The 24,279-nt window shown below is 43.3% G+C and overlaps 1 protein-coding gene and 1 non-coding gene across 5 annotated transcripts in view; one reads left to right on the top strand and one right to left on the bottom strand.

Moving 5' to 3' along the window:
* The window catches only part of ERN1 (endoplasmic reticulum to nucleus signaling 1), a 96,683-nt gene that overhangs the window by 28,703 nt on the left and 43,701 nt on the right, over positions 1-24,279 (top strand). For 3 of the 4 annotated variants that reach the window (XM_035300452.3, XM_078373535.1, XM_078373534.1), the window contains one exon: positions 6,597-6,717. In XM_035300452.3, the coding sequence (XP_035156343.3) occupies positions 6,597-6,717 (121 nt within the window). Of the gene's footprint in view, positions 1-6,596; positions 6,718-18,317; positions 18,407-24,279 lie in introns of all 4 variants that reach the window. The other variant, XM_078373536.1, reaches the window with a different exon arrangement.
* LOC118154150 (U4 spliceosomal RNA) lies at positions 15,698-15,833 on the bottom strand. Its single transcript, XR_004744047.1, has one exon. It is a non-coding gene; the product is annotated as a U4 spliceosomal RNA (small nuclear RNA).

Raw genomic sequence — 24,279 nt, 5'->3', positions numbered from 1 at the left:
AGCTAATATTTGTATTTTTAGTAGAGACCGGATTTTACCATGTTGGCCATGCTGGTCTCAACTCCTGACCTCAAGTGATCTGCCCACCTCTGTCTCCCAAAGTGCTGGGATTACAGGTGTGAGTCACCACACCCAGCTATAACATTGCTTTATAATCAGAACATTGAACATCAGGATCCAGCGCTGGTCTTTTGTTGGTTTTCATGGGATAGAGACTCCTGTTGCAGTCCTAGCTGAGTAGGGCTGCAGTGAAGACCCTGATACTGCTGAAGCCCACTAAGTGACACATGTGGAACAGAGTCTGATACCTGTGGGAACCAATTAGCTACTGGATGTTTAGTTTTAGGTTAGTCTAGATGCCTGCCACTACCCTTCCTACCCTTTACAGTGACTGTTGTTACTTCCTACAAGTCACCATCAAAACCAGGAGAATATATTCTATTTTTTTTTTTTTTTCAAGAGACAGGGTTTCACGATCTTGGTCAGGCTGGTCTTGAACTTCTGACCTCAAGTGATCCAGCTGGTCTTGAACTTCTGACCTCAAGTGATCCACCCGCCAGCCTCCCAAAGTGCTGGGATTATAGGCGTGAGCCACCATGCCTGGCCTTATTCTACTTTTTTTTTTTTTAAGCTCCCATCTACTAGTTTTAAAACTGAGTCAAATTCCAAATAGTTAACTTGAAACAGATCTGCAGACTCAACATTTTCTTTCCATTTCCAGGCTCTCTGGAAACCAGCATGTGGGCCATAGGGTATGTTGCTTGTAGAGAAAAGTGATCACTGAGGACTGAAAAGGCTGGGCAAAGCAAGGCACAAGTTCCTCTTTGTGAAGCAGCATTTTTCAGTGTTCAGGTACAAATGGTTCTCAGCTGTGCTCAGTATCGCACAAGGCATCTGGAAACATGTTTAATTCATGTTAGCTATAGCAACTGTATTTGAAGTCAGGCATGTTCATGCTTTTAAAAATGCCAGAGGGGAAAAAGCCAGAAAATTTGTAATTTTTATTTGCCTTATGAGAGAATAACACTGTTCTGAGTGGCTCCTAGGAGTTTTGATTTGATATAGTTGAGAGTCTTAAGAGAGGAACCTGCCAGTTGTGATAGTTTGCCATGTTTCTGTAGACATTGTGATTAACAGAATTCTCCGTTGCCAAAATCAGCTTCTCTCTAAACCTTGTATTTTTGAGATTTTTTCCAAGACTAAATTTTAGTCATGTGATTAGTATTGTTGTTATTGTTGTTTTTGAGATGGAGTCTTGCTCTGTTGCTCAGGCTGGAGTGCAACAGCATGATCTTTGCCTCCCAGGTTCAAGAGTCTCCTGTGTTAGCCTCCTGAGTAGCTGGGATTACAGGCATCCACCACCATGCCTGGCTAATTTTTTAGTATTTTTTTAGTACAGACAGGGTTTCACCATGTTGACAAAGCTGGTCTCGAACTCCTGACCTTAGGTGATCCGCCCACCTTGGCCTCCCAAAGTGCTGAGATAATAGGCATGAGCTGCTGTGCCTGGCCATGATTAATGTTTTATTTAGATCCATGAACCAACCGTAGACAGTTGCTCTTCCAGTGGCTTCCAAGATGCTCAGACAAGGCAGGTGGTTTTTGTTCCGACTAGTGCTTCCACTAGTAGCAAAGGAGCACTGATATGTTTTAGTGAATATTGACCCTTTTAAATATTAATACTGTGATAAGATATACTTAGGGGCATTGAGTTCATTATGGTTGTACGGTAGGGTTTAGTAACAACAAATGCTTCTTATTGTTGGATGCATACAATCTTACTGGGAGATCCCTGTGTTTTTAAACTCTGGTCCCTTGTTTGGTGGAGATTAAGGATCAAAGGTGGTTGAGTTGCCTACTGTCCTGAGGTGGAAAGTGCTTCACCTAGAACTTAGGTGCTTGCCAAAGCTCCTTTAAATTCAAGCTTCTCTCCTACCTGCTGACTTGCCCATCTCCTTTCTACTTTGTACAAAATTCACTACAGATTAGCAAATCATATTATTGAAAGTGTTAAATATAGTGAGCTCCAAGTTTCTATTCAAAGAATCAGTATGTTCAGCTCTCTTCTCTTTTTTTTGAGACGGAGTTTCGCTCTTGTTACCCAGGCTGGAGTGCAATGGTGCAATCTCGGCTCACTGCAACCTCCACCTCCTGGGTTCAGGCAATTCTCCTTCCTTAGCCTCCTGAGTAGCTGGAATTACAGGCACGCGCCACCATGCCCAGCTAATTTTTTATATTTTTAGTAGAGACGGGGTTTCACCATGTTGACCAGGATGGTCTCGATCTCTTGACCTTGTGATCCACACGCCTCGGCCTCCCAAAGTCGTCTTTTTTCTCCATTTTAAAGTTTAACTTCTTGGTTTACCTGCTCTGACCTGAGTCACCTTTAGTTAACTGTTCTGTAACCATCCTCCACCAAACTGCTCATCCTGCCACTCTGGCTCATACCCCTGCTCCCTTTAAAATAGCCTATCAGAATTAGCTCAGACTGTGCAGTCCAACCCTAGCCAGTAGAGGAATGACACAGCAGTAGAGGCTATCTGCATCAGGGATAAGAATCCCTTCCCCCTCCCCTGTTCAGGTGTGTGCTTGCCATTGCTCCATCCAATTTACTTCTAAAGAAGTAAATTGCCTTGCTGAGAAAATTTATATTCAAGTGGTATTTATTTTGCAGCACCAAAAATTTACATATAACAGAAGTTTAGAAAATGAGAGAAGAAACTATTGCTATAATTTAAGAAACTATTGTTATAATTTTACAGTATTTTATTCCCTTTTTCTTTTTCTTTTTTTTTTTTAAGACAGAGAGTTTCACTCTATCCCTTAGACTGGAGTGCAGTGGCATGATCTTGGCTCACTGCAACCTCCACCTCCGGGGTTCAAGCAGTTCTGCCTCAGCCTCCCAAGTAGCTGGGATTATAGGTGCCTGCCACCATGCCCAGCTAATTTTTTTATTTTTAGTAGACATGGGGTTTCGCCATATTGGCCAGGCTGGTCTTGAACTTCTGACCTTGTAATCCACCCAACTTGGCCTCCCAAAGTGCTGGGATTACAGGCGTGAGTCACCTCACCTGGCCCTTTCTTCCCTTTTTCTATTAATATTTTTCTTTGTTTTTGTTTTTGTTTTTTTTTTGAGATAGAGTCTCACTCTGTCACCAGGCTGGAGTGCAGTGACCTGATCTTGGCTCACTGCAACCTCTGCCTCCCGGGTTCAAGAGATTCTCCTGCCGCAACCTCCCAAGTAGCTGAGACTACAGGTGCGCACCACCACACCCAGCTAATTTTTGTATTTTTAGTAGAGATGGGGTTTCACCATGTTGGCCAGGATGGTCTTGATCTCTTGACCGCCTGATTTGCCCGCCTTGACCTCCCAAAGTGCTGGGATTGCAGGTGTGCACCACTGTGGCTGGCCTATTGGTATTTTCTTAATTGGGTGTGTGGTGGGGACTATTTGAGCTGCAAGTGATAGAAATCTAATTCCAACAGGATTAAGCAAAGAGAGGAATTTATTGAAAGGAGTGGAGTGTCTCTGAGCCCAATGGCAAGAACTTGGCTAGGCCTGAGGAGCTGTGGAAGCCAGGGTGGGGGCCCTCCCAGTCTTTCAGCTGTGTTTCTTCTCAAGTTGCTTTCTGTTTCTGTGTCTTACTCTTTTCTCATTCAGCTTTTTCCATGTGGCAGAAAATATATTCACAAAACTCTCTCAAGTTTTATTTCTACTTTATTTATTTATTTATTTTGGAGACAGAGCCTCACTCTGTCACTTAGGCTGGAGTGCAGTGGCATGATCTTGGCTCAATGCAACCTCTACCTCCCAGGTTCAAGCGATTCTCCTGCCTTAGCCTCCTGAGTAGCTGGGATTATAGGCACGTGCCGTCACGCCTGGCTAATTTTTGTGTTTTTAGTAGTGATGGGTTTTCGCCTTGTTGGCCAGGCTGGTCTCAAATGTGTGACCTCAAGTGATCCACCCATGTTGGCCTCCCAGAATGCTGAGATTACAGGCGTGAGCCACCACGCCCAGCCTTATTTTCAGTTTAGCCACCGAGAGTTTAACTCACTTCTTGTGTGGCCCCCCCAAGACCTGTTGTACAGAGTGGCTATTCCCGTGTTAACTTTGAGGTGTGGAGGAGGGTCCACAGGGATTTCCACTTCTTGGCCCCAGATATGCATAATCTGCCCATTCATTTATTCGTCCTCCAAACTGCCACATGTAACGTAATCTAGCCATCCCATACCAAGCTGCACACCTATTTCCCCTCCTCAGTGGGAGACAGCCCCAAATCGTTTAGCCCCTGTTTACTCATGAACTCCTGGTGGTCTTGTCATAGGGCCACAGTTCTTCAGGCCCAGGTGCCTCTGGTTCAGGTGGCTTGTCACCATCTGGACACTCTGGGCTGAAATAATTCTCATCATTCCCAAACAATGACCTTTGGATCCCAAGCTAGGGCAGACACCACCCTTGAGGTTTCTGTTTTCCTGGCTGATTCATACTGTGAGATTAATTTCCTAGTTCCAAAGGTAAAATTAAAAGCACTCTTCTTCAGACTTGAGGCTTTGCACAGAGCAGATTGGGCAGGTGGCAACACAGTTTGCTGTCATTTCTCCCATTCCAGGGAGTGGGCCTCCTGGGCAAAGAGAAGAGGTAGGATGCGAAAAGTTCTGGTAGCTGTTTCACTCCCTCTGCTGGTGGGTCTCCACTGTGGAAAAGGAATATGGGACCCTGGAGTATTTGTCCTGCCACCTCAGGCTGCCCTGGAGAGAGCCTGTGGGAGCTTCCTGTTGAAGGATTAACTAGGCATCCTGGCTCTTACCAACAGTAGCCAGACCTTCTGGGATCAGGCTCCCATGCACAAATAACCCCAGTCCTTTTACATTTAAGGTTCCATACTTCTGTATTTCAAAAAAATAGTATTTGTGCCAGAATGCAAATGGTTGCAGTATAAGCAAGTTGTGTTAGCCTATTTTTTTAATTGAAGACCGGGGAAAAGCTAATTTGCAGGATACTATAGAGACAAAGGAAGAGAAAATCTCATTACAAGGATGGCGTTGCTGAAGGGACCCCTGCCTCAAAAGGGAAACCTTACCCAGGAAACCTTACCAGCTGTTACCTGCAATATGCATACGTGTGTGTACGTGCACGCACACACCTGCTCCCATGGAAACCAGATAAGGGTAAATTCCTAGCAAAGCCAGAGGCCTGGCAGGCAAAAAAAAGAAAAAGAAAATCTGTCCAGTATAATTGTAACCACAGCGGATATCAAATCTTGGATTATGTATTTACTTGATAATGCATATAAGCCTTTTTCTATATTGTAAATTTTTTTCCAAGTATTATTTTAATGATATTTCACTGAGCATATATCTTTATCTTAGATATTATTGGAAATTTGGTCCTTTCCAGTTTTTGTGTTTATAAATGGGATGTAATGAGTATCATTGTGCACAGAACTTTTCCCATTTCTGGAGTTATATCTTTAGAGCATAGAAGTGGAATTACAGGATCAAAAACTATGAGCACTTTTATGTCTTCCAGAAAGATGGTACTAGTAATTTTCAGTGCTACTAGCAATGGATGAGAAATTTAATTTCACAGCCTTTGGTGATTTCCTTTAAAATGTTTTTTTGTTTTAAATTTGTTGAGAAAAAAGGTACATTTTAGTTTAAATTTTATTTTTATTCTAAGTGAGGACCAGTTTGGGGCTGTGCTCTTTATTCATTTACTTTTATAACATGTCTTTATTGGAATCTTGGTGTTCTATTTTATAAATTCTTTATATACTGAAAGCTGTTTTTCCTAATTTGCTTTAAGCATTTTCCCCTAATTCTTTGCTTTTTAAAATTTCATGAGTGAGTGTGTGTGTGTGTGTGTGTGTATGCATGTGCGTGCATTCGTGGGTGTTGGCATTTTTTTTTTTATCATAAAGTCTTTTGAGATGACTGGGTTTTAGATAATAGAATAGACCCAAGAGGGCTGGGCACTGTGGCACATGCCTGTAATCTCATCACTTAGGGGGGCTGAGGCAGGCAGATCACGAGGTCAGGAGATCGAGACCATCCTGGTTAATACAATGAAACCCTGTCCCTACTAAAAATACAAAAAATTAGTAAGGCATGGTGGCATGCGCCTGTAGTCCCAGCTATTAGGGAGGGTGAGGCAGGAGAATCACTTGTACCCAGGAGGAAGAGGTTGCAATGAGCCAAGATCATACCACCACTGCACTCCAGCCTGGGCAACAGAGCAAGGCTCCATCTCAAAAAAAAAAAAAGAAAAAGAATAGACCCAAGAGAAGGAAGTCAGAAAGCTGAACATACTTTGCCCCTTTGTTTCAGTTAAGGCTGCCCATGGATTATTTCAGAATTCTTGTCCTTGTAGTGTTAGGTCATGAGCCCACCTGTCTGCAGGCAGGATCACTGCTTAGAATGAGGTGACCTGGGTTGTAGTCCTGACTGAGTGGGAATTTAAGGTCTCCACCTTCCATTTCTTCATCTGTAAAATGGAGGGTTTTAGCAGGATTACCTTGGGAGTGGAGGTCTATGATTGTACATGCCCAAGGTGAAGAATCATATCAACATGAAGATTCTTCTACTTCTCATTGCAGATTTTGGGAAGTACCAGCACAGTGACGCTTCCTGAAACCTTGTTGTTTGTGTCCACGCTGGATGGAAGTTTGCATGCTGTCAGCAAGAGGACAGGCTCAATCAAATGGACTTTAAAAGAAGGTAATTTGGATTTGGTCCTTGGGTGACATGGACATTTGCTTATCTGGTTCCACATAAACATATTCTGGAGAAGGAGAAAACATTATTCATTATCTAATAAAATAAATAACAAATAAAGAAGAATGGGATCAAAGAGAGGAAAAGGTATTCTGCTCAAAGGATATGTTTATAGCTTTGCTGTGGTTATCCACTAAGTGCATCAGTTAAAAAAGCACGTTTTGCCTTCTTTTCTTTTTTGCTTCTGTTTAGACTTCATGTTTAAATGGCTCTAGGCTTTTCTATTAATAGCTCTGACTGGTTGCTCTTTATGAATACATGCTGCACTAAATTTGTTCTCATGATTAGAATCTTGTAATCATAATTACAAGAAGGTATCTTCTCAACACTTCAAATTACTCATTTGTTTGTATAGAGGCTGAAATAATTGAGGGCTGTAAGATTTGACATTCATCCAAGTTAACCCCTTTATTGGGTTGTTATGGTGAGGGGAATAAAGACTGAGCTTGTTTCTTACTTAACCTGCCATGTGTTCATGTTATGATCTGATCTTCCTGGTGGTAACTAGCAGAGTTAAGCCTTACAGCTGGGAAATTGTATTTGATTTCCAAAGTAATCTTCTCAGATAAAGTCATGCAAATCCCAGGATTTGGGACTTTCAGAGTCATCTATATTATTTAATCTGTCTGGTAATAATTCTCATTTGGCCTGAGGTTTGGGTCTGAACAGCATTGTTCTCTTTTGTCCATACTCTGTGAGTCATTACTTTCATGAGCACAGCCAATGTTTTTCCTTCCTTAATAAAGTTGTTCCAAAACAGTATTCTAGATGGAAAAATATTGGCATATGTCAGAAGATCACACATTGTCTTGTGAATTCAGCAATAAAGCTCGTTACCGTCCACAGATGATGACAGCTGGGGTACCACAGGCCATCCTGCCCCACCTGCCTGGGCCCTGTTTGGATCAGCAGGAACTTTAAGCAGCCCGAAGACCAGCTCTCAGGAGCGTGTGGTCACAGGAAGACTGTAAAGTATTATATTACAGGCTCTAAGAACATCATCTGTACTGTCTCTCCATCATATTTAAGCCTTTTAATGTTTTTTTGTTTTTGTTTTGTTTTGTTTTGTTTTTTTGAGACGGAGTTTCACTCTTGTTACCCAGGCTGGAGTGCAATGGCGCGATCTCGGCTCACCACAACCTCCGCCTCCTGGGTTCAGGCAATTCTCCTGCCTCAGCTTCCTGAGTAGCTGGGATTACAGGCACGTGCCACCATGCCCAGCTAATTTTTTGTATTTTTAGTAGAGACGGAGTTTCACCATGTTGACCACAATGGTCTCGATCTCTTGACCTCATGATCCACCCGCCTCGGCCTCCCAAAGTGCTAGGATTACAGGCTTGAGCTACCGCGCCCGGCTCCTTTTAATGTTTTTAAAATGAAAACGGTCTTTTAAACTTCAGGATTTTCTATTTTGTCCAAAGATGAAAATCAACAAGTTACACAGGAATTGAGAGAAACACTTTGGCTATTGAATGTTAGGGCATGTCTTTCAGCTTCAGTGTTCCCAAGCAGGGCATCTTCACCCTAAACCACTCCATTCTGCTTTGCTTTCCCTGCATGTAATGCTTTAAGTTGATATTTTTCCCCAGTTCTTCGTTTCTGCAACTAACGTTGTCTGTATCCAACAAAACTCTGTCCTATCTGTCTGTTACTTAGACATAGAAATTAACCTGTTTTCTCTTGTAACTGAGAGCTGAAAGAATTTGCCTCTTTTTTACTCAGTTTAATGTGTATTTAGAGAACCTAGAATATGAGAGATCCTGTATAGCAGCTGTCCTCAACCTTTTAGGCACCAGGGACCAGTTTCATGGAAGGCAGTTTTTCCATGGACTGGGGGAGTGGGGGCAAGGAATGGTTTTGGGATGATTCAAGTGCATTACATTTATTGTACACTTTATTTCTATTATTATTATTACATTGTAATGTAGAATGAACTAATTGTACAACTCACCATAACGTAGAATCAGTGGGAGCCCTGAGCTTGTTTTCCTGCAACTAGATGGTCCTGTCTGGGGGTGATGGGAAACAGTGACAGACCATTAGGCATTAGATTCTCATAAGAAACGTGCCACATAGATCACTCACCTGTGTAGTATACAACAGGGTTCATATTCCTATGAAAATCTAATGCCACCACTGATCTGACAGGAGGCAGGGCTTAGGCGGTAATGTGAGTGATGAGGAACGGCTGTAAATACAGATGAAGCTTCGCTTGCTCACCCACTACTCACCTCTTGCTCTTGCTGTGTGGCCTGGTTCCTAACAGGTCATGGACCGGTTCACAGAGCAGTATGGGTCCACAGCCTGGGGGCTGGGGGCCCCTGTTGTATAGGACACCAAAATGAAAAAGGCAGACCTTGTCCTCAAGAAGTCCATAGTCTAAACCCATGGTGAAAATATAAGAACACAGGACTTCAACATAGCCGAGTCCTGTAACCACTCACGAGAGGTACCAGTGATGTGCTGTGAGCCCACATCCATTTGGAGGGCAAGAGGCTCTGTGGAGCGGGGTGTTGGAGGTGAGCCCTGGTAGGTGAATTGAGTTCAGTTGGGAATGAGGCCTGGAAAAAAGCAAAGGAGGCAGCAGGTCTAGGGTGCAGGAGCTAATCCTTTTTAGCAGGAGGTTAGCAGTGTTTCCAGGTAGAAGGAGAGAGGATTACAAGGGGATGTTGAGTCTTACTGAAGCACTTAGGCATTAGCATCTGACTAAACAGGAAATTGGGAGCTATTAACGTGACTGAACAGGTGAGTGACTCAACAGGTGCTCACTTTTAGATGAATCCAGTAGCTGCGTGTGGGATGACTAGAGACAGGAAGCCGACCTGAAAAGTGGAGAGGGATTGGAAGAGTGAGAGGCAACCAGAAATAGAATCAGTAGAATCCAGTGACTGATTTGGGAGGAGGAGTTACAAGACACTTAAAGGAAGAATTAGAGAAATCCAATTAAGGTCTAATAATTTCTTTTCTTTTCTTTTTTGAGACAGAGTTTCCCTCTGTTGCCCAGGCTGGAATGCAATGGTGTGATCTCAGCTCACTGCAACCTCTGTCCCTCAGGCTGAAGTGATTCTTGTGCCTCAGCCTCCCGAGTAGTTGTGACTACAGACATATGCCACCATGCCTGGCTAATTTTTGTATTTTAGAGATGTAGAGATGGAGTTTCACCATGTTGGCCAGGCTGGTCTCAAACTCCTGACCTCATGTGATCTGCCCGCCTTGGCCTCTCAAAGTGCTGGGATTACAGGTGTGAGCCACCTTGCCCAGCCTAATAATTTCCAGTAGTAGTCATGATGATTTACGTCTGTTTTTCTAAGAATAAACTGGAGTGTTTTAATTCAGCCCCCAGATACCAGCGGCCTTAATTTGTATTTCTGTACAAAGATCAAAGATGGTAATGTGTAGATACCCTGAGTTTTCAGTTTAATTTTAATCTTGTGTTTATAACTAAAGATTTCAAAATTTTTCTAAATTGTCAAAAAATATATAGCAAGTGAACAAAACAGGCAAAGCCTTTTTTCAGAGAACTTTTATTCTATTGGGAAAACAGACAGGAAATGAATTACTTAGTAGTGATGAGAGGCTTGGAGAAAAAATGAAGTGGGGACATGGAATGGGCAGAGCCAGGTTGGGATGGGAGTCTGCAGTTTTAAACAGGGAGGTCACCAGTGAGAAGGTGTCATTTGAGCAAGAGCCCAAGGAGTTAAGGAAGTCTTTTAGGCAGCTGGCATAGTGGGTCAAAGGTGGAGTGTCCTTAAAAAAAAAAAAAAGTGGAAGTGTCCCTGGCACGGTGGAAGAGCACAGAGTTGATGTGGCTGGAGGAGACAGTAGGGGAGGAGATAAGCTCAGAGATGGGCCAGTCATATAGGGCAGGAGGGACCCAGCACTTCCATTACTTAATATTTATTATAAAGATGCTTACTGAAATAAAACTTATGATCAGTAACCTACATATACACAGTTTCAAAAAGAAATAAATATATTACTGAACTGGTAATCTTAAATAAATAGGAAAGTAATTTTTAATCACATAGACATAACATGTAAATGCTCAGACACACAGTGACACTCCCCCCATGAGCAAATGCTATGCCTGTTGATGCAGATGGAGACAAGCACAGGATAGTTTACCACCGTAGCCATGGCGACTGGCTTTCCAAGATGGTGAACTATTCTTGATAGTGTTTCCAACGAAAGAAGTACAGTCTTACCTGCCTTATATAGTAGTTATATTCTGAGAAAATTTAGTATATTACGAAAAAGGACATTTGTGCTTATGTATAAAACAGACTGTAGGCTCAGATAATTAGTAAAGGGTTTTGGCCTGTGAGAGTGTCTGGTAGGACATCAGAGTGGCATGCAGGTGCAGGGCAATCCCTGGTTGTACAGGACTACTAGCATCCCTGGTCCCCCACACTTAGTGCCTGTAAAGTCTCCTAGTCTCTGTGACCACCAGAAAATACCTTTGTCAATTTCCCAAGCATTCCCTAGGGAGTTGTGCCCCTCTAAGGATACCACTGGTGTAGGGCCTGGTGGCTGCTGTGAGGACATTGGCTTTTTCTCAGCTGTTGGAGGAACCTGAAGAAAGGAGCAACATGCCCTGGTGTTCTGGACTGAGAATTTGTGTCATCCTTCCACAGCCATTCATAAGCTGAAGCCCTAACCCTCGGTTTGCTGGTACTTGAAGATGGGGCCTTTGGGAGATAATTATGAAGGTGGAGCCCTTAGGATGGATGAGTGTCCTTATGAGAAGGGAAAGAGACCAGAGCTCACTCCTTCTCTCTCCACCATGTGAGGACATGGTGAGAAGGTGGCCATCTGCAAGCCAAGAAGAGAGCCCTCACGAAAACCCAATTTCAGACTTCCAGAACCATAAGAAATAAATTTCTGTTGTTCAAGCCCTCTAGTCTGTGGTATTTTGTTATAGTAATCTGAGCAGAGTAAGACACATGGCCTCCACTTTGCAAGATCAGCAAGTGCTGTGTTGAGACTGAGCAGATGGGCCAGGAAGAAGCTGGAAGACCAGGCAGGGGTGTACTGCACTAGTCCTCCAGGCAAGGGAGGATACTAGCTTGGGTCTGAGTCTCAAAGAGGGATTCAGAGTTGAATGGAATAAACTTGCTGATGCAGATACCTTTAACTCATCAAACTGGGGTTCTTCAGAATAGAGGCCTGAAACTCCATTTAGCTGTTTACTTTTTTCAGGAGCCAACAAATTGGGCTTTTTTTTTTTCTTTTTCGCTTTTTGTTCCTCAGCCAAACGTATTGTAGTTTCCAGAAGTGTAGGTTTCTTTCTTTTTTTTTTTTTTTGGAGAGAAGGAAAGAAAGAAAAAAAAAAGGAGTGAAGAAGAGAAATGTAGGTTTCTTACACCATAGTGGCAAGTTATACATAATAGAGAATATGAGTTTTATTTTCTGGAACTAATTTGGGTTGTGACATTTTACTTTAGGGGCCGTCCTTCTAAGCAGTGATTTTGTAACTGTAGTAACATCACAGTCTGTCTTTCTCTAAAATTTCACCAGTAAATAGGGTTGAATACATTTCATCTCTGCACTTTTAGACCAAATGCAAACTGAGAATGTTGCTATCACATTTTGTTTTAGATTAGCTTGCTTTGGCCTGATGGAGTTTAGAGGACTTTCTTTAGTATTTCTGGGGCTTCTTGAGCTCACCTTGAAATACTAGTTAATGCTGATTTTTGACACTTGAATCCTCATCAAATTATAGAGTATTACTTGGCAACCCTGCTCCATTTTCTCCTGTCTCCTTTCCAATAGTAGGCATAAAGGGTAGGGTCAAATTAGAACCATTTTTTACTAATCATAAAAATATGCAATATGACTACTCTCTTAGCCAACTGGCCCCAGACTCCTGAGCTGTCCCTTGCGTGGATGTTCAGATAAATGATAAAACTCTCCAGATATGACTCTAGGTCCTGAGGGATAGCAGGTGAACAAAACAGGACATAATACTGGAGATTTCTTAGGAGGGAAGAGACAGAACAAAGTTATTTGAAATTTGAAGATAATTTTAGTCTCACATGAATGTCTCTTTCTAAACATATGCCTCTTGCCACAGTTCCTCCTTGTGCCAACGGAATCATGGCCAAGCAGTCTAGTAAATAGAGAAAATAGAATGATGCTTTGCTACTTCCCCCTTGATGCACAGGTGGTCACCGAGCCCTGTCATGTAGACTAGGAAGGACCCTGCAAATCTGACTGCTCCTCTCTGGCCCCCTTGCTGGTGCCTTAGCCAGGCTCTTGGCATTCATTTCCTAGATGAGCACCATCCATACCCCCCACCTTAGCCCTCTCGTTCACTTGTCACACTGCCCTCAGACACACCCTCCAAAAAGACCAGTTGGATCCAGCTGTGACCCTACCCGCTGAAATACTCTTGGTGTTGTCTTTAGTGGTGGCGTTCTGCCTACACCGGTGTGTGATGTGTTACCTGTGAGTGATGGGGAAAGGACAAATAGGAAGCATGAGCATCATCCATGATGGGTTGGCCATTTCAACAATTGGCCCTTCATCACTGCTAGTTTGAGGCGTGCTGCTCCACAGGGTCAGGTCTAAGCTTCTTAGTTCATGTGCGAGGCTATTTGTGGTCTCTCACTACCCCCACAACTCCCTGGGCTCCCTCCTCTCCCCAGCAGGTGCCCTACTGGCAGCCATGTAACTCCTTACCAGGCCTTGGAGACCTTCAGCCTTTGCTCATGCTTCCTTTCCACCAGCAGCCTACAATGTTGGACAAGCTCCTGTTCATCTGTGAAGACCCCTTCCCAGGCTACCTCCCTGGCTTCTCAAGCAGGGTGGGCCCCTTCTTTGTCTGGGTTCTGGAGGTGCTTTGCTGCACCCTCTGTTGTGGCACTTCTGGCTTGTGTTATAAATTTTTGTTCTCATTTGCTTCCTAGTGGATTTCTGCCTCCTTGCTGGGGCTCTGGGCAGCCAGGATGCTCAGTAAATGTCTGAGGCACCTGATGCTGACTTGGGTCCCAGAACTCTTCTGCCTGGACGTCTTCTGGGAGTCCTGAGAAACAGATGGGGCTTGCCTGCCTTCTCAGGATGAATCATTTGTTGCTTGTATCATAGTCATGACAGTTTCCAGTTCTAGTTTCTGATCTTGGGTTTTGCATGGCTTTTGGCAGTTAGTTTTTCTGTCCTGTGCTTTAGGCAGTGTGTGTATTACTCTGGAAGAGTTGGAGATCTGTCTTTAGAAGTGCAATGGAAACATTTGGAGGGGAAATTGTGAAAAGTGATGATGTTTTGCTCATAGGTCTAACCTGTTTTCTCTCAAAGACTTTTCTAGGCTTACAATATTCATCATCTACCTTTCTACTTCATTGCTTAAGAATAAGAAAGTTGTTTCTGGCCAGGTGTGGTGGCTCAAGCCTGTAATCCCAGCACTTTGGGAGGCTGAGGCGGGTGGATCACGAGGTCAAGAGATCGAGACCATCCTGGTCAACATGGTGAAACCCCGTCTCTACTAAAAATACAAAAAAATTAGCTGGGTACGGTTGCACGTGCCTGTAATCCCAGCTACTCAGGATGCTGAGGCAGGAGAATTGCCTGAACCCAGGAGGCGGAGGTTGCAGTGAGCCGAGATCGTGCCATTGCACTCCAGTCTGGGTAACAAGAGCGAAACTCCATCTCAAAAAAAAAAAAAAGAAAGTTGTTTCTTTCCTCTCTGTTGTTGTGAAGGATTAAAAATTAAGTTTTATAAAAGGGGCTGTGAGAGAAACCTGTTTTTGCTTTTGAGCATCTTGAAAACGTGTTGGTTCTTTCTTTTTTTTGTATTTTACTTTTAAACATAGAAGGTTTAAAACATACCCAAATGTAGAAATATTATATAAAGAACCCCCATATACCCATCACTCAAGTTTGACAGGGACCAGTTCTGTCTAGCCTTGTTCACCTGTACCCCCACTCACTTTCCTTCCTTATTTTTGGGACTCACTTCAAAGTAATGCATCTCTCATTTCGGATGGCTCGTCTTAGCAGCTGCCACACATGTGGTGTAGATCTCAGCTCCAATGGGTCGTCTTTGCAGCATTGGTTGGCGTGTCTTTGAATGTGGCTGTGATTGTTAAAGTACATGGATGAAGTGCCTTATTTTGGCTGTGACTTAGTCCCTGTCGCTTGGTTCACCTTTGAGTGTCTGGTTTGATGGCACCTCCTCACTCAGGAATGAATTCTGTGAAGTTCTGGCATCCTGAGAGGCACTTGGACATAGGCTGTAGTGCTGAATTGTCTTCATTGCCTTCATGATTGATTATAATACTCAGTGTGTGTTTTTCGGCCTGAGTTACTTCTGCCAAGATGGAGATAAATGAGAACACAGTAGAATTCAGCTGCCTTTAGTATGGACAGTTTTATGGATTGCTTGGTCATTTCTACATGATCATCTTTGTCAAATATAATAGTTCATGACTTAGAGGTTACCTCTGAAGAAAACTTGTTACATCCTTTTCCAGTTCTGATGAGATTAGATAGAATGTGAGGAGCCTTTGATTAGATGCCTTTAAAAAAAATGCTTTCTTCATGAAAGCTGAACTGTAAAGAATGTCTGAGACTTTCTCTCTTACAATTTGGACTTAACAGCTTTAATGGGAGTTTATGGCTTAGGTTAATGAAATGCTTTTTCTCTGGAGGGAAGGAATGGGCTGCCATTGAGGAGAAGTATTTCCTAATTGGGTCACTCGAATGAATGAACTGTTTTGGGAGACTAAAGGTTTGAGTTAAGGGAGGGTGAATGACTTTGTTTCTGCCAGTAATTTTTTTAAAAATAAGAAAACAGAACCTTAAGCACATTCTTGAGAAAATAGCAATTGTTTACCTCATTCAGGCTGCACCTTTCTAGTTTCACTGTTACCTGTCAGCCAGGGTTAAAATCTCCTTATCATCTTTTTTTTTTTTTTTTTTAAATCAGTCTCTGTAGAGACTGTCAAAAATTGCCAGTGCCGACTGTATTGCAAGTCATCACGGTGGGGTATTGGGAAAAGTTTTCAATTAGCAATAATTGCGCCTTGGATAAACCTCATTGGCTACTGCCACTGTGCAAAGCTTCCTTATCATCTTTAACTCATTCCTTTCTCTCACTGTGTTTATCTGGACAGGCCTCAGGTTTTGCTGACACTCTTCCCTCCTGTCTGCCAAGGTGGAGATAAATGAGAACACAGTAGAATTCAGCAGCCTTAACAGAGAACCCAGCTGAAAGAGTTCTGACTCCCCTCCCCGGTCCTCCCTCCTCCCAAGCTCAGGTCTGTCTGGGGCTGCTGCAAGCACCTTTGTGATTCCTTCTCCCCTTTTTCCTTCATTTTGTGCCCCAATGCCCACCTGTCTAACTTGCCTTTAGAGGACTCATACAGGTTGAATATCCCTTACCTGAAATGCTTGGGACCTGAAGTGTTTCTGATTTTGGATTTTTTCAGGTTTGGAATATTTGCATTATATTTACCAGTTGAACATTTCAAATTGGAAAATCTGAAATATAAAATGTTCCAGTGAGGATTTCCTTTGTGTATCATGTTGGTGCTCAGGGTTCAGATTTTGGAACATTTCAGATTTTGGATTTTCAGGTTTGGAATGTTCACCCTGTATCACATTTCTCTTTTTCTCAGAAGCTTCCAATTGGACCATAGTGCCCAGCATTCCACATCACAAAGTTTTCAAGGCTTTCTTCCCCATGGCATCACTGCCTGCAGTCCAGCCTCATTTGTGTTGTTTCTCAGAAGGAACACGTTACACTTCCTAAGCCTGCGTCCTCCATCCTGTGAACACAGTGATGGTTTTTCACTCATGTTGTCTTGTCATCCCCATGCTCAGGGCCAGCTGCTTTTATGAGGGTTTTCTGCTCAAGTATTCTGGCTCCACCTAGGAAAGCCTGTAGTGCATGCCCCACGTTCTAGCAGTTCATTATGTATTGTTCATATACATTAGCTTCATAATTCAAGCCATAATCTCCTTTCTTTATACTGCATGGCTCTTAACAGAGAACCCAGCTGGAGTAGATGTGTGACAGTTGTTTCTGAGATGTGCTTGGTACATCTCAACAGAAAATTACTAGTAGTTAGACTACTTTACTGATAAAGTCCTCTTCCTCCTGGCGGAGTAAGCGGGGAGCGTGCGTGTAGAGGATTACACAGACTATACAGCACTTGAGACTTCATCTCTGCTTGTTGGTCCTTAAATACCTTTCAAAAGGGCCACCCCAGAATATTTAAAATCACTGCTAGATGTACACTTAGAAGGAACTGGTTTGGAGACTCTAACTGTATGGCAATTTTTTTTTTTTTTTTGACACGGAGTTTCACACTGTTGCCTGGGCTGGGGTGCAGTGGCACCATCTCAGTTCACTGCAACCTCTGCCTCCCAGGTTCACGCATTTCTCCTTTCTCAGCCTCCTGAGTAACTGGGATTATAGGCACCTACCGCCACATCTGGCTAATTTTTTGTATTTTTAGTAAAGACAGGGTTTCACTGTCTTGGCCAGACTTTGGTCTCAAACTCCTGACCCAGTGATCCACCCACACTGACCTCCCAAAGTGCAGGTGATATCTTAGTTGTATTAGGAGAGAGAGTTGTACAGCATTGATTTTCAGTGCTGCATTAGAGGGGTCAGAAAGGTGGTCAGATGGGGTCAGAAAGAACAAGGTGGAGGAGGGCAGTAAAGCCAGGGTTCATTTAGATTCCACCAGAAAAGCACTACGTTCCAGAAATACCCTTGCTCCTCTGAGAAAGAGAAGAGAATGATCTTGCGAGGCTCCTTGAGCTCCAGTCAAGTGAGCAACCTGTTCTTTTGGCTTCTGTAATCAAAGGGATCTTATTTCTTCCTACATGGAAGGAAGTCTGCCCAGAGCTACCTCCAGGGAGAGGCCGTCAATCCCCAAGTCTGGTTTGAAACAATTACCTAAATTTTCATTGATTTAGTCAAAGACATTTTTCTGTAGCTGCCTTATCACCCCATGTTTTCCCCATGACCTCACCAATTCTGCCAAGCTTGCATTTAGGGAAGCCTGGTATGGTCCTGACAGGGTCCTTCATGCTCTTAATGTGGGTTTCCCTTCAGTCCCTCTGTGCTCTGTGCAACTGGAAGAGCAGGCTTGCCAGAGTTACGCCACAGGTGATAGCAGGATGAACAGCCCATTCTCTCCAACCTGTTGCAGACGTTTGCCTTAAATAGCTTCTGTTTTTATCCTCTTTTTTTCTTTTAACTTTTCATTTTATAAAAACTTTATACATACCACAAAGTAAGGAGGGTAGTGGCATGAAACCATGTACCCAGCACCCAGCTTCAATAATGATCAACACATGGTAATCCCTGTTCCCCTCCCTTCTGTTATTCTGAAGCAAATGCTATATCATTCCACCCATAAATTTAAATAATCTTTAAATGTGAGTGAAGAAACAGTACTATGCCTGGGCTGTTTTTAGCCTTTATAATATAGGTTTCTGTGTGGAAAAATCATTTTCACTAGGAAAAACTTATTTGAATGATTGTATATGCAATATTGAATATCTTAAATTATTGATTTCCTTTCATTCTACAGACAGTATTGTCTCCTACATATGAGGGGAGCAAGGACCCAGGCAGCAGTGACCCAGGAGTCCGCACTCTGATTATTCATTGAACTCTGCAGTAAGCTTTCTGCACTTTGTGTATATTTCACAATAAACAAAATACATGATCCCTGCCCCTCAAATGGCTTAAAATTCAGTCCAACCTCCAGATATTTGAGAACCAGAGAAGCCATATGCCATTGAGTACCTGTCCTTGAGAATGTTAAAAGTGCATCATAAGTGTATACTAAGTGCAGTGGACAGTCAGTTTCTGACTTCCCAGAGAAAGGTGCATTTGAACAGACCCTAAGGGCCAAGCAGACTTAGGTTGATAGAGATGGAACAGATGATGGAAAACACAGAGATGAACATCAGAAGGCGTGGGGTGAGTTTGGGAAAGAGGTGTCATCAAGAGAGAATTATGAAGAAGAATTGGGCCCTGGTTTTGAGGGCCATGAATGCTTAGGCCTGTGGTTCCCATCATTTGCTAAGGTGTTCTGGAGTGCTGTAGTGAACTCTCTGGGGCACTGCAGCTTGGGACAGGGTTTTGAAACAGTGATCATCAGTATGTGTCAAACACCATGCTTGAGGGAGTTTATAATTTCAACATTAAGTTGTGCTGCCTTCCTTTCATTGATGTTCCATCATTGTAAAGCTGAGTTTTGGGCGGTTGCTGTGATAAAATTCAAACAACACACGATAATCACTGTGGAATGGTAACAAGACAGCAGCGTCCAATCTTCTTACAGGGTTTGGAAGTTGTGCAGCACCCAACAGGTATAACCCATCCCATTAGTTAGTAATCATGGTTAAGAACAAAATAAAATGTTTTCTTCCAATCTGTATGTATTTTTCCCCCACATGGCTTCTAAGTTACTAGGCCCTAAGTACTTATGATTTGTTTGGTCCTAACTATTTAATAAATGAAACCATTAGGTATTTCTTCTAGCCTAAGATTGAATAAATTACTGAGACACTAAGGGTGCTATGAGCCTGGAAAGTTTGAGAAACTCTGACTTGAGCCACAAAAATGAAAGGTATTCAGTTGGCAGAGGGGTGTCACTGTCAGATTTCATGTGGAGGAACAAATTTGCCTTCGCCAGGCTGTCTTAGGCAGTGGATGGAGTGTGTATCCGAGAGGCAAAGACTCCAAGACATGGAGCTGGTTAGGAGACTGTGGTGTAGACCAGTGAGAAGTGGTGACTCCCTAATTTTGGCAGTGATAAAGGAGATGAAAAGGAGGACATAGATTTTAAGAAGTGTTTAGTAGATTGAATCTTAGAAAACTCAGAATTTTCAATGAATTGAATGGGAGAGAGAATTAAGAAAAGGGCAGCAGTAAGGACAGCCCTGAGTTTCTAGATTGTGTGTTGGGTGGAAGTGACCCACCAGCCACTCTGGGGAGTATGAAATGAGGAGCAGGTCCTGGGGGTGTGGCCTTGGGCTGTGACACCCATAGCAGTTGCAAGTGGGACTGACTGGGTCAAGTAGTACAAGGGAGAACATTGTCAGATGCCATTCGGAGGATTTGCAAGTGTTGGTTTTGGTCACGGGAATGTGGCAGTGGTTGTTCTGATCTTATTCTGAGGGTAGGGGCCAGAGGGCAGTGATAGAGGAAGATAAGAAGGCAGAAAGGTGGAGCAGTGTGGTTTCCCTGCATGGCCAGTCACCCAGCTTGGTTAAAAAAGCAAATTCCTTGTCTCTACCTACAAAGCCAGCTTCTTGGGGGAAGAACCTAGGAATCAACATTCGAAAAATTCCATAGGAATCTCTAATACATTGCTGGTTGAAATATAAAACAGTACAACCCCTTTTGCAGACTGTTTGTCAGTTTCTTGTCAAATGTAAACAATATGATGCAGCCAATCCCCCTTAAGTGTTTTAAGAAATGAAAATAGGTCCAGGTGCAGTGGCTCATGCCTATAATCCCAGCACTTGGGGAAGCTAAGGCAGGTGAATCACAAGGTCTGGATTTCAAGACCAGCCTGACCAATATGGTGAAACCCTGTCTCTACTAAAAATACAAAAAATAGCTGGGTGTGGTGGCATGTACCTATGGTCCCAGCTACTTGGGAGGCTGAGGCAGGAGAATCACTTGAACCCAGGAGGCATAGGTTGCAGTGAGCCAAGATCACGCCACTGCACTTCAGCCTGGTCGACAGAGCAAGAATCTGTCTCAAAAAAAAAGAAAAGAAAATAGGTCCAAATAAAGACTCATACACAAATGTTCATAGCAGCTTTATTCACACTAGCCAAAAAAATAGAAGCAACTCAAATGTCCATTAGCAGGTAAGTGGTAAACACACTATAGTAAATTATTACAATGGAATACTGTTCAGTGATTTAAAAAAAAAAAAAAGAGCAAACTATGATACACACAACAATGGGGATGGATTTCCAAGGCATTATGTGAAAGAAAGAGGCCAGGCACAAAAGAGTACCTACAATATGGTCATTTGTGAAATTTAAGAACAAACAAAATGAACTGGTGCTTATCTGGAGCAGAATTTGGGAATGTTGAATCCAAAGGGATATGAAAAAATGTTTTAGGGTGATAGAAATGTTCTATATCTTGATGGTGAAGATAGTTACATGGGTGTGTGTTTTTTTAGATTCATTGAACTGTAAACTTGAAATGGATGCATTTTGGAGAAAAAGGAGAGTCTGTACAGAAGAGCAGGCAGAGCCAAGAGCTTTTTATGTTTATAGGCAAAGGAGGAGTTGAAGATCCTTGGAGACAGGATCTAGATGTGAGTGTGAAAAATCTATGAGTGCGAAGGTGAAAGCATTGTCCCTTTATAGAGATGTGAAGGGAAGGGCGGAGCTGGGTAAATGTAGAAGGTGAAGGGTAGGAAGTTTCAGAGAGCTCACTCAGTCTCCCTTAATTTCCCCTCTGATGCCAAAGGCAGTCATTTGTGGAGAGAAAGGGAGCTTGAGGCAAGGGGTGGGTTGAAATGCCAGCTACAAGGGTGAGAACAGAAGTCAGCCAGGAAATAGATAAATGAATCTCCTAGTGGCAGGGGCCTAGCTGGCCACACCATGGAGATACCATGTATGATGGCATCTCCACAGATGATTGCAGTGTGTTCCACAGCACTGCTCAGAAGCCCAGGTGGAGGAACAGGGAGTGCTATGTAGACCCTGGATTCAGGGTGAGTAGAGTGTACCTGCTGGATCATTAGAAGCGATTAACAATGGATTTCCAGGCTGGGCAAGAGTGGAAGTAGGAAGGAAACTGCTCTAGTTTGAATATTTGACCCTCCAAACCTCATGTTGAAATTTGATTCCCAGTGATGGAGGTGAGGCCTAATGGGAGGTGTTTGGGTCCTGGGGGTTAATCCCTCATGAATGGCTTGCCACTTTCCTACTGTAGTGAGTGGGTCCTCACCCTGTTAGTTCCTGTGAGAGCTGGTTGTTAAAAAGAGCCTGGCGCCTTTTCCCCTCTCTCTTGCTGCTTCTCTCGCCCTGTGATCTCTGTACACGCTGGCTCCCCTTTGCTTTCTGCCACTAGTGGAAGCAACCAGAAGCCCTCATCAGGGGCAGATGCTGGTGTCATGCTTCTTGTACAGCCTTCAGAACCATGAGCCAAATAAACCTCTTTTCTTTATAAATTACCCAGCCTCAGGTATTCCTTTATAGGAACACAAACAGATAAGACAGGAGATGACACTTAATTGCTCCATTCAACAATATACTGGTTACCACCTGTGTGTCAGGTATTGTTTTAGATACCTGGGAAGATACAGATAACAAAAAGATAAATCCCAACCCTCAGTGGCCAGAGTCAAGCATTAAGTAAGCAATAAAATATACAGAACTACAGAGGTGGTAAGTGACATGGAGAAAAATTAAGCAGGGAAGAGGGGTCAGAAATCCCTGGCAGTAGGGGGGTGATCATGGAAGACCTCTCTGAGATGGCAACAGTTGATCAAAGACCTAGGCAGAGGAATAGCCAGTGCAAAGGTCCTGAGGCAGGGGCAGGCTTAGCAGTGCTTGTTGAATACTTGGAGGCCAGCATGGCTGGAATGGAGTATGTGGGAAATAGTGGGAGATTGTTAGAGGGTGGCAGCTTGAAAGGGAGGGACTGCTTGGGATTTATGAGCCACTGTGTAAACACTGGCCTTCACTGAGTGATGGAAAAGCTTAATCTGCCTTTCAAAGGATCACTCTGCTCAATGTCAAGGCACTGACTTAAAGTCTCGACAAACATTTAATCCACATAGAGATGCCTCATGAGGCTAATGTTACCTCTATTTTTTTTTTCCTTACTGATGAGGAAATCGAGGCTCTGTGAGCTTAAGTAACTTTGCCAACGTTACTCAGCTGGTGATTGGTAGAGCTAGGATTTACGCCTTGGTTTGTCTGATTCAAAAAGCCACACAGATTAGGAGAGGAGGGAAGGCTTGAGAGACAAAGGCTTCCAATGGTGTTGAAGGGAAATGGGAACAGGACACAGAACTATGATTGGCATAAAAATGGATTGGCTGGGTGTGGTGGCTCACGCCTGTAATCCCAGCACTTTGGGAGGCTGAGGCAGGTAGATCACGAGGTCAGGAGTTCAAGACCAGCCTGGCCAAGACGGTGAAACCCCATCTCTACTAAAAATACAAAAATTAGCTGGGTGCGGTGGCAGGCACCTGTGATCCCAACTACTCAGGAGGCCAAGGCAGGAGAATTACTTGAGCCTGGGTGGCAGAGGTTGCAGTGAGCTGAGATGGTGCCATTGTACTCCAGCCTAGGCAACAGAGTGAGACTGTATCTCAAAAAAAAAAAAGAAAAAGAAAAGAAATAGACCACAGAGTTTGGCAACCGATAGCATATGTTAGGGAGAAATAGATGTCAACAGTGTTGTTTGAGTCATGGCTGTATTCTAGGAGAATGGTGCTACTGTCAACAAAATAGGGTAGTCAGGAGTAGAAGCCAGTCTGGGGGCAAAAAACAGAGGGCATGACTTGGGCAAGCAGAGATTGAGGCACTGGTGGGAAGTAGTAGACGTGTCCAGTTGATCCAGAGAGAGGATGCAGGAGAGGGGAGCCTAGAACCCCACTGTGGTTAGGGTGAAAGTTACAGAGATCCATGTGCTCTCTGAGTGAGAAGAAAGGCTGAAAGGAGAACCTGGCATTGTTCCTCCCTGTGTGGAGGAAGGAGTGGGGACAAAAATTTACTGCTTTGGGGGACATAAATCTTTAAAACTTTACCCTTATGAACTTGGACAAAGGAAAGATGTGGACATCTGTTTTGTCATTTGTCTGAGCTTGAAGAGGAGATTTAGATTTGCACAATATCCTAGCAATGAGCATCTTCTGACCTCACCCGGGATGTCAGTTTCTGCAGGTGTAAAGCTTATGCCATTCCAGGGCTCAGCTGGACACACGATGGGGGCCAGGGAGTGGAGTCGAGGCCAGTGGCTGCTCCCAGGGGATCAGCGAGCAGGTTTATTTCTTCCCTGTGTTAATCCCTGGAGATCAAACCTTGATTTCCGCCATATTTTTTCATATCTCTACCTTTACCAGATAACCTTACCTTTACCTTACATAACAGCCACTTTTTATACTTAGGAGGTAACTCCCCCTCAACCTTTTTTTTCTGAAAGTAAAACAAGTTGGTGAGATTGGCTTTTATTCTTATCAGGCCCTGTATAGATAGTGGCTTATTTTATAGCAGTATTTGTTTACATCCCTGCAGGTAGGACAGTGTTTCTTTTCATGTGGCTGAAAACTTTTTTTTTAAAACAAGAATTTTGCCTGATAACAGTTCTCATTTTTTTTTTCTTTTTTTTTGAGTCGGAGTTTCGCTCTTGTTACCCAGGCTGGAGTGCAATGGCGTGATCTCGGCTCACTGCAACCTTCGCCTCTTGGGTTCAAGCAATTCTTCTGCCTCAGCCTCCCGAGTAGCTGGGACCACAGGCGTGCGCTACTGTGTCCAGCTAATATTTGTATTTTTAGTAGAGAT

Source organism: Callithrix jacchus, chromosome 5, assembly GCF_049354715.1.
Source record: "Callithrix jacchus isolate 240 chromosome 5, calJac240_pri, whole genome shotgun sequence".
NCBI classification, from domain to species: domain Eukaryota; kingdom Metazoa; phylum Chordata; class Mammalia; order Primates; family Cebidae; genus Callithrix; species Callithrix jacchus.
This window is presented reverse-complemented; position numbering and strand designations above follow the sequence as displayed.